General features: G+C 26.5%; 1 protein-coding gene across 3 annotated transcripts in view; it reads right to left on the reverse strand.

Moving 5' to 3' along the window:
- Nucleotides 1–122: 122 nt before the first annotated feature.
- LOC126906171 (RUN and FYVE domain-containing protein 2-like) overlaps nt 123–16,732 on the reverse strand; it is a 58,485-nt gene continuing 41,875 nt past the window's right edge. The window contains exons 10-14 of one of the 3 annotated variants that reach the window (XM_050686511.1): nt 11,701–11,797; nt 9,031–9,363; nt 4,448–4,542; nt 2,028–2,187; nt 123–660 (exon numbers count right to left, since the gene is read on the reverse strand). In XM_050686511.1, coding sequence (XP_050542468.1) covers nt 427–660; nt 2,028–2,187; nt 4,448–4,542; nt 9,031–9,363; nt 11,701–11,797 — 919 coding nt within the window. In that variant the 3' untranslated portion in view covers nt 123–426. Of the gene's footprint in view, nt 661–2,027; nt 2,188–4,293; nt 4,369–4,447; nt 4,543–9,030; nt 9,364–11,700; nt 11,798–16,732 lie in introns of those variants that run through there. The other 2 variants (XM_050686520.1, XM_050686530.1) reach the window with 2 other exon arrangements.

Genomic DNA, 16,732 nt, shown 5'->3' on the forward strand with positions numbered 1-16,732 from the left:
TTATAAAATAAATTGTTTAACATCGTAAATTATGAATTATTTAAATAATATCACAATCATATATAAAAAATTATTTAACTGTATAGTTCAAAACATGTTTTTTTTATATTTGAGTAAAAAAATGAAAAGAAAACGCATTGTATTATGAATGAATATATTCATAGCAATATTATTATTTATTTGTAATAAGAGAAATTCTTACTTTTGGTGTGTTTTATATCTTAATTAAAATAGCTCTTATATATGCGTTAAATACCCACGTGTTAAAAATTAAAAGTTGATTTTTTGGATATAAAATAATATATTTATTGGAATCTCAATTTAAAAAAAAAGAAAGACAGAATCGTTCTAAACAATTATAAGTGTGAAAAATTTTTTTTTACCGATAATATCACTATGTCTTGTGATAGATAAACGCATAATACATTACTCATTATATTTGTTATTAATGCAATTTTTATACATAAGTAAATCTTGTAAGTTGCATACTAGTTGTAAAGTACATTTGAGTTTCGCATCGACATTTTCGCCTTTAATAGGAACAATTAAATTTAATTTTTCCATAGGGTTATTTAAAGAATCAAATGTATTCAATAATCCTGTAGCAATTCTAGGCGATTTTTGATTTTTTGCTAAATGTACATTAACAAATAAACCATGCTGTGAAAAAAGAAATTATAATTATTTAATATAAATTAGCACATGTGAGTATATTTTTATTATATTTAAGGTATAATGAAAAAATTCAATGTTGCTGTTGTCAATCCACAACAAAGAACTATTATTTAATATGTATAGAATAAAATATTATACTTTTATATCCTGATTAAGATAAAGTATGTTGAAAGAAAGAGGGATATAAATATTATTTCTCATAAAAAAATTGTATTGATCCATATACTTTTTAACAAGTTATAGCATAATAAAGTTAAAAATTTTAAATACAAAATCAAGAATTTTCACACAAAAATAGCATTCGGTAGCCATTTTCATCGTGAAGAAAAAATAAAGTTCTAAATATTTTTTTCCATGATAAAGTATATTACATTATTTTTTATTTAAAATATATATAAAAGTGTCAGAGTTTCCGAAACACTTCAAAAGTTAAGTTGAAAAAGTTGTCATTTTAAATCCCCCTCTGAGGGCAGGTAAAGAGTCAAATTTATAAAAAAAATATACCAAATGAAAGATAACGACATCATGCATCTATAAAAAAAAATTATATTAATATGTTCATTTTTGAAAAAGTTATGGCAGTTTTTAGTAAAAAAAATTGAAAAAATTTCAAAAATAAGCGATTTTTAAATTTGTAATTTTTTTGGAAGTTTTCCCCATTTACGGGGAACGAGTGAAATTTTTTCAATTTTCGAGGGTAATGTCTTCAACTAAATACGATTTGTGATCTTTTGACGTATCGTTGAAAGAAATCCGTTATGTGAGAGCTGAGAAAAAGTGGTAACAGTCACAAAAAAAAAAAAATCACATCATAGTAAAACCAATACCTTCTCAGCTTCGCATCGAAGCTAAAAGATTTTTGTGAAAACACTACTACGACTTAATGACAGGAGAAGTAATGCTTCATAAAGGTTTTAACCGGGTTTTTTACGCATAGTATTCTAGAGAAAAAAGGTTAAGCCAAATTAGTTTTATCATAAGAGTAATACCCTTAAGACATTTTTTTGATTAGAGTCTGGGTAGAAAAAGCTCATAAGAATTGCACTAATATATGGTCTTCAATCTCTCAAAAGAAAATAAGTAAAATTCATTTTTTAATGTTGGTAATTTTAATATTAGTAGTCCAAACCATTCCTAAATACATCTGTACTATAAACAATACTTCTTTAAGCAAATAAATATATAAAGGATATATAAAGACATTAAAATCACCAAATTTACCCAAAATAAATTACATATACTCTGACATAAATTTTATTATTGAAACAAATCATTGGAAAACTTTTTTTTAAATTAGCTTCGCATTGATACTAAAGTATTAAATAATATAATTATATGTAAATTATATATACCTTAGTGATAAAATGTAAAAGTTCTGTGATACTAGAGCTGCGATAAAAACAACTACAGTTGAAATCAGCAGACCAAGCTAATTTGCTAGGTGAGTAAGCCATATCTTCTTGATCTTTAAATCCCCATGTCAAAAATATATTTGGTTCGGACTGAATAGACCTAAATAAATGAATAATTAGATAAAAACATGTTGATATAGTTATATCGGAAAAATGTAATAAAATGGTCAAACGTTTGCCTAAACAATAATCAATTTGTCATTTTAAAGCAAAATATTTTTGACTGAACAATTTATTTGGTGATTAAATTTACTTGTTAATTTTCTTTTTATTGGAAGTACTATAGACGTAACTAGAATACAATTTTTAAGAAATATTTTTGTATTTTATCTCCACCCTAAACATTTAAAAATATTCTCCACCCTGAATATTTCAGATTGTTAATTAAATTAGTTTAGTTATCATATTGTTAATAACTTTTGAAATAATGCTTAAAAATTAGTTATGAACCAGTAATTTTCTTAATTAGATCATTATCTATTAAATAAGCTAGTTAACTATACAGAGTGTTAAGTAAATAAGGAAACGGGTTAATTGTTATAAACAATGAGAACAAAAGAAACCCGTTCCTTACTTACTGAAAACCTATATAAGTTTCCACTTAAAAAATTATAGTTGATACGCTTGCAACGTATTAGGAATGATTTAAAAAAACACTTCATGACTGATTAATTGATTATTTTTAACTTCTTCCTTTCAACAAGGAAAATAAGTTATAAGTAAAAAATTGCTTATACTAGTGTACATAGTTGGAAATGGATAACCAAAAAATAGTATACATAGTTTTCTTCAATACTCAATTATCATAAATAAAATGCAAAGATGAACAAATTAATGGAAATAATTTACTCAAGTTAAGTTAAGTATAATCAATGTCGATAAATTAACAGTTAAAAGTTAATAAATTATAAATTTAACTTGTTAAGTTAAAGATAAGTTGAAATTTTTTTTAAATTTAATTAGTATATAAAAAGTTTATTTCATTTAAAATTAATTTTTTGCTAAAATCTCTTAAAATTATTTTTTATTGATGTAGGAAAAAGCTAAAAATCAATTTTCAACTTTTAAAACTGAATAGGTTAAAAATATTAATGATAATAAAAAATTTTTTTAGTCATTTTGCACATTATAGTGTTGATGCATTGTTTTATCTTTTTACTAGATATAAAAAAAATCAGTTAAAAATCACATACATTTTTGATAAATTTCAGAAAATTATATTTATTGTTATATAAATATAATATATGGGATTGGGGAAAATTTTATTTTTTTAAATTAAACCAGGTACGCAGCGTATAAAGACATTTATTATGAAATTTTGAATTTAATATAACTGTTAGTTTAACTAATTAACTAAAAATCTAAGTTATTTCAACGGAAAATTAAATTAGTTAAGTTAAAAAGTCTATTAGAAAAATAATCAACTAGTTAATGCTCATCATAGTTAAAATGTATATTGTAAAATTAATAAGTGCTGGTTACATTTTATGGTAGTTTTTTATCTACTCATTTTGTTTTATTTATTTTTTAGTTATTTTTAAATGTTTCCTGATGATGATCTAGTGCTGAAACTAGCAATTGCCATTTTTAATTTAATATTTTAAGCAATTTAAAATTTTACTTTAATGTTAAATCTTACAATGTATATTTTATTTTTTTTAAATTATTACATGTAATATTGGAGAGACCTGTGCTGATAGTCGCAAAGATTAGTTATCACATTGTTAATTATTACAAATAATTAAACTAAATATCCGAAACTAGATGTTATCGTTCGTTATAAGTCACATCTTATATTATTACAACAGTTTTAATTATTTTAGTGTTTACAGGAAGTAGATTGAAGCCGTTAATAAGATTATATGAACAAAAAAACAAAATTTTATTTTAGTAAGTAAATTTAAGCATAAATTCATTTTAATGTAGCTTTTTTTTTGTTATTATTATTTTATAAGTACACATTTTTGATAAAAAAAAAAGTGCAATTTTGTGGTTTGTCATTTTAATATCATAATATAAACATCAACAAGAATATCGACAACTAAACCTTAAAAAGTATTTGTCGACACAAACTTTAAATTTCTAATGTGCTTCTCCTGTTCTATTAACGTTTGATATTTTTACAAGGTGATATATTATATTTCATAGTATATTTGTCTCAGTTAAAAAAACCGTTGTCTTTTTATAAAAAATAAAACAATGAATTGTGACAACTAGCCCCGGTCCTTAGATTTTCAGATAAAAATTCATCTGGATATAGTTACATCGGAATGAAAAATATCTACATAAAGATATAATAATTTTATAATAATATTGGCTTTATATTTAAATTAAATATAAAATAATCGTTATTAATTTACTTTAAGTATAGAAGACTTTCATCACTAAAAGTTAAGTTTTGCATATGTACTTCAAATTGCGGAATATTATTTTGAGTTGCATTAGAGAAGTGAATCTACAAAAAAAATTAATATTAATAAAAAAACATATGTTTCAATGTTCAAATTGACTAGAAGCTATTTTCATCTATATATTTCAATATAAAAGTAGACGAACTAACCAAACTATAATTCAAAGTGAAGTTAAATATTGTTTGTGCGGCTAGGAAACATGTTTTATATTCTTTGAGTTTAAATTAATATTTAAAATAATACTTAGTCACAATTTATCAATTCTTATAATATATTTTTTCTTTATTAATTTAATTATTAATTAAGAAAAATATAGGCATTTGATAATTATTAGAATTATAAATAAATACAAGCTTTAGTGTTATCAATATTTGACCACAAGAATAAAACCATGAAATTAATAGTGTATAATTTAATTTTTCCTGTCGAACAATTTATATGGGGTGTCGAAGTCCATTTTTATTTATAGTATTTTCCTAAAATTTATGCTAAGTATATAGATGATATTTTTTGCAGAAATAAACAAAATTTTAATTTAGAGATGTTCATACAATTCTTTTTAACCATAGATTAAACTCACATACGAACAAGAAATTGAGAGAAAATTGCTTTTTTTTATTTATTAGTTAAAAAAATAGATGGGGAATAAAATTTGAAATTTATCGGAATAACACACGCGTGTTAGGACGCTTTATCATTAAACCCCATCATAAATGTTTTAAACTGATTATCAATTAAAACGTCCAGTGAAAGTTATCAAAATAATTGCAGAAAATATTTCGTGATCAAAATTTGAATTTTGTTGTGATCCTTTGAGACACAAAAATACTTCCTGCCATTACATGAAAAAAAAATTTAGATCGTCTTCCTTTTATTGCAACGGCCTTATATACCCACAAGGACAGACTTAGAAGTATCATTAGCTGTCTTTGACGATTTGCTCAAATGGTCACTATTAGAAATAGTACAAGCTTGGTGTTCCTCTAAGGGGAAATACTTTTTGACAATCTGCTTCATATTATTTAGTCAAATGAATGTTAAAATAGTAAATGACACTGAGAGGGGAGTTAAGTTAAAGGAGGAATAGAATAACAAATTCACTAGAGACGAAGAACAAAAACAGTTTTTATTACAAGTAAATAATTTAATAATTTTCGATCTAAATTCAATTACTTCATTGAAATATTTAGGATCGTACAAGATTACTCAAAGAAATAACCATAAAGTTATAGATAAACACAAAAAAAAACATATTAGAAGTCAAATGAGGATCATAAGTAAATATTGTGTTGTGCCAGTTTTAAAATAATTGTTTTTATATTATATAAAAACCCAGCACAGGGGGGTCACGGCACAGTGGTGACGTGGCATAGTTGGATCAAGTATAATGATATCTAACAGTGATTAAAATCACTATCAAAAATAAACGCTTCGATGCAAATCTTTAGATAGTGTTTAATTTTAAAAAAATTGGTGTTTTATTCCAAAAGCTACTTGATCTGCTGGTTCCTTATTAATATCCTGATTAAGATATAGTATGTCAAATGAAAAAGGAATTATGAAATAATAGTATTTCTCATAGAAAAATTATGTTGATTCATACACTATTCAATAAGTTACAGCATTATAAAGTTAAATATAAAACCCAGCACAGGGGGGTCGCGGCACAGTGGTGACGTGGCATAGTTGGATCAAGTATAATGATATCTGATAGTGATTAAAATCACTATCAAAAATAAACGCTTCGATGCAAATCTTTAGATAGTGTTTAATTTTAAAAAAATTGGTGTTTTATTCCAAAAGCTACTTGATCTGCTGGTTCCTTATTAATATCTCGATTAAGATAAAGTATGTCGAATGAAAAAGGGTTTATTAAAAAATATTATTTCTCATAAAAAAATTGTGTGGATCCATAAACTTTTCAATAAGTTATAGCATTATAAAGTTAAATATAATATAAATAATAAAATCGAGAATTTTCACACGAAAATAGCATTCGGTAGCCATTTTCGCCGTGAAGACAAGTCCAGAGGTCAAATTTTTTTTTTTCAAATTAAAGTATATTACATTAGCTTTAATTTAAGATATATATAAAAGTGTCAGACCTTCCGGAACATTTTCAAAAGTTAAGTTGAAAAAGTAAATTTTTTGTGAAAAAGTTGTCATTTTAAATCCCCCCCTGTGGGCAGGTTAAGTGTCAGATTTACAAAAAAAATATACCAAATGATAAGTAAAGACATCAAGCATCTATAAAAAAAAAATTTATATTGGTATGTTCATTTTTGAAAAAGTTACGGCAGTTTTTAGTAAAAAAAATTGAAAAAATTTCGAAAATTAGCGATTTTTAAATTTGTAATTTTTTTGGAGGTTTCCCCCATTTACGGGGAACGAGGGAAATTTTTTCAATTTTTAAGGGTAATGTCTTCGACTAGATACGATTTGTGATCTTTTGACGTATCGTTGAAAGAAATCGGTTCGGTGAGAGCTGAGAAAAAGTGGTAACAGACACAAAAAAAAAAAAAAAATAAACACATTATAGTAAAACCAATACCTTCTCAGCTTCGCATCGAAGCTAATAAAAGTTATTTCTACTTAACTTTAGTCAATTATTAAATAGTTGACCTTTTAAATAATTTTTACGTAATATGATATTTAAGAGATACTAATTTTATAAAATATTTGTGTAAAAGTGTTATGTCAAGTTTGCATAAAATATATTAAGTTACATTATTTTTTAAAATTATAATTGATATATGAAACATTTTGTTAATACCATTTTTATAGGCAATAGTAAGTTCTATAATTAAGGTATCATATATTTTAACGTTAAGTGTAATACTTATCGAGGTTAACTGAAAAAACGAAAAAACAATCCTCAATCATTATATTTTAACCCCAATACGGCACCAGAATCGGTTGAGTAAAACCTTTCAAATGTTGCATACATTACTTTCTTATACGAATCAACTAATCTAGAGGGTACTGTCATAAAAAATAAAGTTTGAAAAATATGAACCCCCCTAATATTTATTATTTATTACAATAAATAAAAAAAAAAAATAACTGAAATTTTCTAGTTCAACTTATGGGACATTCAACTTTTTTTAGCACAATAACTTTTACTAAAATATAAATAAAAATTTAGAAGTATAATAATAAATGAAATACTGAAAAGAAAAACAAATTTAATTTTTGACAAAAACATAATTGCAATTTTACTTTAGTTAATAAAATTTGCTAAGCCACGATTGATAATATAATTACAACAAACGTATTATGGGATAATCATAGAAATTACACTTATATGGAGTAAGCAAGCTGGTAACGTGACAGTATTTGATGAGAACTATCAGAGCTTTGTGACTGGACCACAATTGATTAGTCTGTCGAGTATAAGTACAACTAGAGAGCCTTTACTTGAATAATTTACTCTCACTAAAAAAATATATGTTGACATTATACAAGGTACGTCCAGAAAGTAAGTTCCGTATTCTATTTTTATCTCGTTTGCGATGTTATCTTAATTATTGTCATATCCGATTATTTAATTTACTTATTTGGAACATTTTAAAAACCATTCCGTGACTAGTTAATGTACGTACGTCACGTGGAGAATGTTTTAAAATGGATAAACGAATAGAAAATTCCGCCAAATGTGAGTTACGATCTGTGATTCGTTTTTTAAATTTATATAAATTATATAAATTCATATTTAGGAGATGGGTGCGACGACGAGGCATGCTTAGCCGTGGCATTGTTTTCATCCACGACAATGCCCGCCCGCACACAGCAAATGTGACGAAACAACTTCTTGTAGATTTTACATGGGAACAATTTAATCATCCACCCTACAGTCCAGATTTAGCACCCAGTGATTTTAATTTTTTTTTACACACGAAATTATTTATGGGTGGCCAGAACTTCAACGAAGATAATGAGGTGAAAAAGGCTGTTAGCGCATGGTTACAATCACAGGCGTCATCTTTCTATTATGAAAGAATACAAAAACTAGTACCTCGATTTGATAAGTGCTTCAATAATGGTGGTAACTATGTTGAAAAATATAGTTGTACTTGTATTTTATATTCAAATAAAATTTATATTAAAATTTACACATTTACATGTTTTTATTGCCCAACGGAACTTACTTTCTGGACGTACTTCGTATATTACAAAATATGTAGAAAATTATATTTTTTTTGTGTAAAAATACTTTTAAGACAAGAATAATTAATTTTGCCACCCTAATATTTTAATCTTAGTTAGACCTATGGCTACATCTACCTACAAAGGAAAATATCAGTACAATTTTATCGTTCCTCTATTTAGTATAAAACTAAACATCCGCCTTAGAAGTTACTTAGTTAAGTTTTATGAAAAAGGAGGTTATCGACGACCTTATCGGGATGTAAAAATTGTGCATATAAAGAGAAGAATCCGCTAAAGTGAAGTGAAGTATTTATTTTTGAAATGGCGTAATAATCATTATGACTCTTTTATTTATAAATTAATAATAATAACAAATACAAAACCTGCTCATCAATTAAATGATTTGAAAGATGATTTTGATTTAAATTTGATGTTGTTAAAAATAATTGTTCCTGATTAAAAACTGTATGTTTTTTGATAATTTTGTCTCTAAAATCATTTAAGATATCCATAACTTTTTTGATAACGTCTTCTAAGTCAATATTATTAATATTGATATCAGCATTCTTCTTCATCACATTGATAGCTTTTTCTACAACTTCTGTAGTGGTTATAATTGGCCAAATAAGATCTTGTGATATGATGCCAGTAAATAAACTTAAAAGGTTTTTTAATAATTCTGTAGCTATTTTTAAATCGCTTTTCAATTTGTCAACCTGTAATTTGTGTTATTTATAAATATTAGACATTGAATTATAAAAATATAATAGATATGAAGAATTTAAAATTAACGGATAATAAACATTTAAACAATAAATTGGTTAAGTGGACAGTGGGAATTAAAATTGTTGGTTTTTATAAGAAAATTTTTTAAATCATAAAAGTGATGAATAATTTTGTTTTATTTTAACATTTTTAAATATCAAAAAACTATGAACATTAGTTTCTCGAAGTTAAGAATTGGTCACTTATATCTCTTAGTGCATATACATCAATACAATTTATATCCACAGGCATTACATAACCACTGAATTTTTGTAATTGAATTGTTATTCAATAAGTACTTATGATAAAGTTGATATGGTCCCATCAAAATTTTTTATAAAAAAAATAAATAAAAAATGGCTTTTAAAATTCCGAGAACAAAATATTTATTTTTTTCTTACTTGAGATAAAGAATAGAAAGCATGCTTAACAGATGGAGGGACACCTTATATTTAGGATGTTCAATCACGTTTAAAAAACATAATATCGTAAAACCAATACCTTTTCCGTATCAAAGCTAAAAGTATTTATATTTAAAATACTGATAAAATCATAAAACTGTTTTAAATACATTTCAAATAAATGATATAAAAAATATTTTAATTACTTTATAAGTATTTAAATATATTTACTCAAATACAAGACTGGTAATATTCTCAATAAATTAAACCGTAAATAAAAAAATTAATACTCAGAAATAGAATATCCTACCAAGGTTTTGAAATTTTCAATAAGTTCTGATACAATAAATATTTTGCGTTACTTTCTTCTTTTAGATCATTTTTACAATTTTGGACTACGTTAAAATCATACTTTCTATTATTTGTCTCAAATAAAAAAAAAATAAAAATATTTATCCCAAAATTTAAGAGCCGTTTTTATTAATAAACTACCAAATAGCCACTATTAAGTTATTTTTCATTAAATATTTTGATGTTTAGATAAAAACTATAGAATAAGTATTTATAGTGTACTTATAATGTATAATACTTATGTATTTATACTGACCTAAATTAAATACTAGAAATGTTCCGCGAAAGAAAATTTGGATAAAAAAAAGGAATAAATCATAAAAAATGTAATTTTATTTTACATGGTGTGATATTAGAATATAACTTTTCAAAATTAGAAAATGTCACTTTCAAACTTTTACTTATAAACTCTTAAACTTCTTATATAGCATCTGATTATGAGTTGTTGGTTGATTTCCTTTTTGTTTGGTGCATGATAGGTAACCAAGTTTTGCTGATTTTCCATCCATCTTGACGTTAGTCAAAAACCCAGATACGGTAAACAACGTTAGTCAAAAACCCTGATACGGCAAACAACGTTAGTCAAAAACCAGATGTTATCAATTTTATAAAAGCACACTGTTATCAAGATAAGCCGCCAGTATAGTTGCAGCCACCGACTGGCAACCATCACTCTGAAGATGGACTCTGCAATGAGTCCGAAACGTCAGAACTCAACTGCAAACATTGATATATCCTCAAGCACTTCAAGCAACAAGACAATCCATGAAAGCTTTAACACTTTGATAACAATATATTCTTATTTGAAGTGCTTAAGAATGTATCCATGTTTACAGTTGAGTTTTGTCGTTTCAGACTCATCGCAGGCCCATCTTCAGAATAATGGTTGCTAGTCGGTGGCTGCAACTATGCTGGCGGCTTATCTTAATAACAGTCTGCTATTATACAATTGATAACATCTGGTTTTTGACTAACATTGTGGACTGTATCCGGATTTTTCTGACTAACGTTGTTTACAATATCTGGCTTTTACTATCGTTGTTGACAAAATTTCGGTTTTGACTAACGTTGTTGTTTACGGCATTCTAGACATTTTGGTCTTCCTTTCCTACATCGCCAATTGTCTGTTACGTTGATTGTAGTCTCTTCGTATATTGAATTATTATCGGTGTTGTTGGTTGATTTTCATTTTGTCCGGTATATGGTAGGTAACCAAGTTTTTCTGATTTTCCATCCTTCTTCTCTGTTGAAATTTTCTGGACATTTTTCGATTTCTATCACTTCCATGTACATCCATTTACCAAAATGAGTTTCTTTGTTTACTTTATCAATCAACACAGATACGCTGGAGTCTCAGAAGTCTTTCAGTTTCCGACTAACTTACAAAGTTTGCCCGTTCACCGCCCCTGACTACTCCACATAATCTCTCAACTATCAATAGCCAAATTGGGCTATTGGTAGTTGAGACATTTATTTAGATTTTTACATACCTAATTATTATAAATACTTATACAGTTACAGTAATACAGTTATTACCTTATCTTTCATTTTATTATTCAAATAAGACTGCGAAACTAATGCTTGGTTAATTTTTGCTTGTGCTTGTTGAAGATCTTCAATTTGACTTTTTAATCTAAAATATAAATACACATTTTAAATTCATAATTGAATACATTATAAGAATAAATAAAGTAAAGTTCAGAACAGGAAAACGTTATTTGTAACAGTAGATATATAATGTTTAAATTTCAAAATAGTAGTCAAAAATTGAAACATATGTAATATTAATGAATTTTATTTATCGTTAAACACAAAATATTTTCAATCAATTCATATTTAATAATTAATAAAATAAATGATCAAAAATACAGTTATGGACTCTTCTATTATTCTATAAGTACTAATTGGTAGGTAAAAACCTAATAATTAGGTATGTAAAAATCTAAATAAATGTCTCAACTACCAATAGCCCAATTTGGCTATTGATAGTTGAGAGATTATGTGGAGTAGTCAGGGGCGGTGAACGGGCAAACTTTGTAAGTTAGTCGGAAACTGAAAGACTTCTGAGACTCCAGCGTATCTGTGTTGATTGATAAAGTAAACAAAGAAACTCATTTTGATAAATGGATGTACATGGAAGTGATAGAAATCGAAAAATGTCCAGAAAATTTCAACAGAGAAGAAGGATGGAAAATCAGAAAAACTTGGTTACCTACCATATACCGGACAAAATGAAAATCAACCAACAACACCGATAATAATTCAATATACGAAGAGACTACAATCAACGTAACAGACAATTGGCGATGTAGGAAAGGAAGACCAAAATGTCTAGAATGCCGTAAACAACAACGTTAGTCAAAACCGAAATTTTGTCAACAACGATAGTAAAAGCCAGATATTGTAAACAACGTTAGTCAGAAAAATCCGGATACAGTCCACAATGTTAGTCAAAAACCAGATGTTATCAATTGTATAATAGCAGACTGTTATTAAGATAAGCCGCCAGCATAGTTGCAGCCACCGACTAGCAACCATTATTCTGAAGATGGGCCTGCGATGAGTCTGAAACGACAAAACTCAACTGTAAACATGGATACATTCTTAAGCACTTCAAATAAGAATATATTGTTATCAAAGTGTTAAAGCTTTCATGGATTGTCTTGTTGCTTGAAGTGCTTGAGGATATATCAATGTTTGCAGTTGAGTTCTGACGTTTCGGACTCATTGCAGAGTCCATCTTCAGAGTGATGGTTGCCAGTCGGTGGCTGCAACTATACTGGCGGCTTATCTTGATAACAGTGTGCTTTTATAAAATTGATAACATCTGGTTTTTGACTAACGTTGTTTGCCGTATCAGGGTTTTTGACTAACGTTGTTTACCGTATCTGGGTTTTTGACTAACGTCAAGATGGATGGAAAATCAGCAAAACTTGGTTACCTATCATGCACCAAACAAAAAGGAAATCAACCAACAACACCGAAAATAATTCAATATACGAAAAGGCTACAATCAACATAACAAATAATTGCTGGTGTAGGAAAGGAAAACCGAAATGTCAAGAATGCCGTAAACAACGTTAGTCAAAAATCGAAATGTTGTTAACAATATTAGTCAAAAACCAAATGTGGCCAATAACCATCGATTTTGATGAACAATACATCAAAAGATCCCAAATCGTATTACGTCGAAGACACTACCCTCAAAAATTGAAAAAAATTCCGCCGTTCCCGTAAACGGGGGAAATCCCTCAAAAAATTACAAATTTAAAAATCGCTAATTTTTTCACTTTTTTTTACTTAAAATTGCCATAACTTTTTTAAAAATGACCGAATCAATATAATTTTTTTTTTTATAGATACCTTAGGTAATTACCTATCATTTTATATATTTTTGTGAACATTTGATCCTTTACCAGCTCACAGGAAAGGTTTCAAATGGTAACTTTTTTACAAAAAATTAACTTTTTCAACTTAACTTTTGAAAATATTCCGAAAAGACTGACACTTTTATATATACCTTAAATTAAAGATTATGTAATATACTTTATTTTGAAAAAAAAAATTTGACCTCTGGACTTGACTTCGTGGTGAAAACGGACATCAAAATTAAAGAAAAACGTACGATTTCCATGAAAAAATTGTCGATTTCATACTTTATATTATGAAATTTATATTGCTATAACTTTTGGAAAAATGTATGGATCAATATTATTATTTTTTTATAAATAATTTTTATATACCCCTTTCATCTGGCACACTTTTTTTGTAAATCTGATCATACCCTTTTAAAAAAACTAAAGATCAAACATTAAATTTAGAAGATATTAATTTTTCACCGGGTTCATCTAATGAAACTAATGTCCGGTATCAATGATCGATTTATTTTTGAAAAATTGTAAAGTTCTATTGATCATATTTTAGAATTTTTTTTAAATCAATTAAAATTATCCTACTTTAGAGAAGATTATATAGAATTTCTTGAGCTAACAGTAATTTTTTTAAATGGAGTTCCGCCTAGAGGTGTATTATTGAGAGCTCCAGGAGCGATTCACCATGCTCGATGGATGTCAAAAGCGCTTTATACTCTTAAAATATTTATTTTTTGTGAAGAATTCAAGTTGACACTAAAAGAATATAATTCAATCTTGAGTATATGTATTTTCTTGGTTAATTTATACATCACAGCTTGGTTTAATGCACCAATTGCTGCTTTTTCGCCTCGACAAGATCTAGAATTTTTAAAAAATATCTTCCAATTCAAAACCATAGATGAAGAATTATTTAAAAATAATTTGACAAAAATTGTTAACAATTTATGGTATTTAATATCAGACAACATTGCTTTAGCATTTCTTGATAAACATATTCCACACGAGACAAAAACTATAATGGCATTTCACATTAAAAGAATTGACACTGAAAATTTCTATGGGGAATAAAATTATGTCATAAAAAATAAACGCATAATTTTGGACTTCAATGAAGTATCAAACTTTATAAAAAATAAAAAAGATTTTGTGACAAGTAAAACTAATGTTTTTTGATCGACTTAATATTGATTATAGTTTTATGGAAACAGCCCATCTATATGAGAAGAAAATTCAAGTTATTGCAAAGATCAAGAAATTATCAATAATTTAAAAGTAGTGAATGATATTGCAGAGCGTGTGGTATAAATAATACACAACTGTTTTTTTTTTGCAAAAAATATGAAACATTTAATTTAAAACAACTTTTAGTCAATCATTTTTTTTTATAACACAAACGCTTCGTCATACATATAAAAATTGTGAAAATTTCAGAATTTTACTCTTAAACATATATTTGGTTGAACTTTTAACTTTTGCGAGGTAAATATTTGACTTATGACATTTTTAGTAATAACTTTTAGCGTCGATGCGAAGCTGAGAAGGTATTAATTTTACTATGATGCGTTTTTTTTTTTATTTTTATTTTTTTTGTGTCTATGAACGCTCAATCTCAGCTCTCGCTGGACCGATTTTGAAGAACAATATGTCAAAAGATTACAAATCATATCTAGTAGAAGACATNGTCAAAAGATTACAAATCGTATCTAGTAGAAGACATTAACCTCAAAAATTGAAAAAAATTCCCTCGTTCCCCGTAAACGGGGGAAATCCCCCAAAAAATTATAAATTTAAAAATCGCTAATTTTCGACATTTCTTCAATTTTTTTTACTAAAAACTGCCGTAACTTTTTCAAAAATGAACATATTAATATAATTTTTTTTTTTATAAATACCTTAGATATTTACCTATCATTTTATATATTTTTGTGATCATTTAACCCTTTAACAGCCCACAGGAAGGGTTTCCAAATAGTAACTTTTTTACAAAAAATTAACTTTTTCAACTTAACTTTTCAAAATGTTCCGGAAAGACTGACACTTTTATATATATATTAAATTAAAGCTTATGTAATATACTTTAATTTGAAAAAAAAAATTTGACTTCTGGAATTGTCTTCGTGGTGAAAACGGACTTCAAAGTTCAAGAAGAACGTACGATTTCCGTGAAAAAATTCTCGATTTTATATTTTATATTATTTAATTTATATTTTATATAACTTTTGGAAAAATGTATGGATCAATATTATTATTTTTTATAATAAATATTTATATACCCCTTTCATCTGGCACGCTTTTTTTGTAAATCGGATCATACCCCTTTAACAAGGGGGGTCAAAACTTTAAACATGTGTATTGTTACTACTAAGATATTTTCAATTTAATTTTTGAAAGTATTCCGGAAATACTGACACTTTTATATATATCTTAAATTAAAGCTTATGTAATATACTTTAATTTGAAAAAAAAAAATTTGACCTCTGGACTTGTCTTCGTGGTGAAAACGGACATCAAAGTTAAAGAAAAACGTACGATTTCCGTGAAAAAAATCTCGATTTTATATGTTATATTATTTAATTTATATTTTATATAACTTTTGGAAAAATGTATGGATCAATATTATTATTTTTTTATAATAAATATTTATATACCCCTTTCATCTGGCACGCTTTTTTTGTAAATCGGATCATACCCCTTTAACAAGGGGGGTCAAAACTTTAATCATGCGTATTGTTACTATGATATTTTCAATTTAATTTTTGAAAGTGTTCCGGAAAGACTGACACTTTTATATATATCTTAAATTAAAGCTTATGTAATATACTTTAATTTGAAAAAAAAAAAATGTGACCTCTGGATTTGTCTTCACGGTAAAAATGACTACCGTATTCAAAAATTTGCTATTTTTGTGTTAAAATTCTGGGTTTTGTATTTTATATTATTTTAAAATACCTGATAAGGGGAGTACAGATTTTTATAAATATTATATAAATAAAAAATTAATATAGCATAGAAAGTTAAACTTATTTAAATTTGTTTGCTTCTTTTAAGTCATAAAAAAGAACTTTGAAATTTGAATTAGCTTAAATGGCCATTTTTTTCAGCCAACACTATTGATGTACGGTTGCCGAGTTGGTAAAACTTATGTTTTACACGCTTGGGGTACGAGGTTCCAACCCGCGTATGGCAATGAACTT

This window comes from Daktulosphaira vitifoliae, unplaced genomic scaffold (genome assembly GCF_025091365.1).
Source record: "Daktulosphaira vitifoliae isolate Bord-2020 unplaced genomic scaffold, ASM2509136v1 Scaffold_1, whole genome shotgun sequence".
Taxonomy (NCBI): Eukaryota; Metazoa; Arthropoda; class Insecta; order Hemiptera; family Phylloxeridae; genus Daktulosphaira; species Daktulosphaira vitifoliae.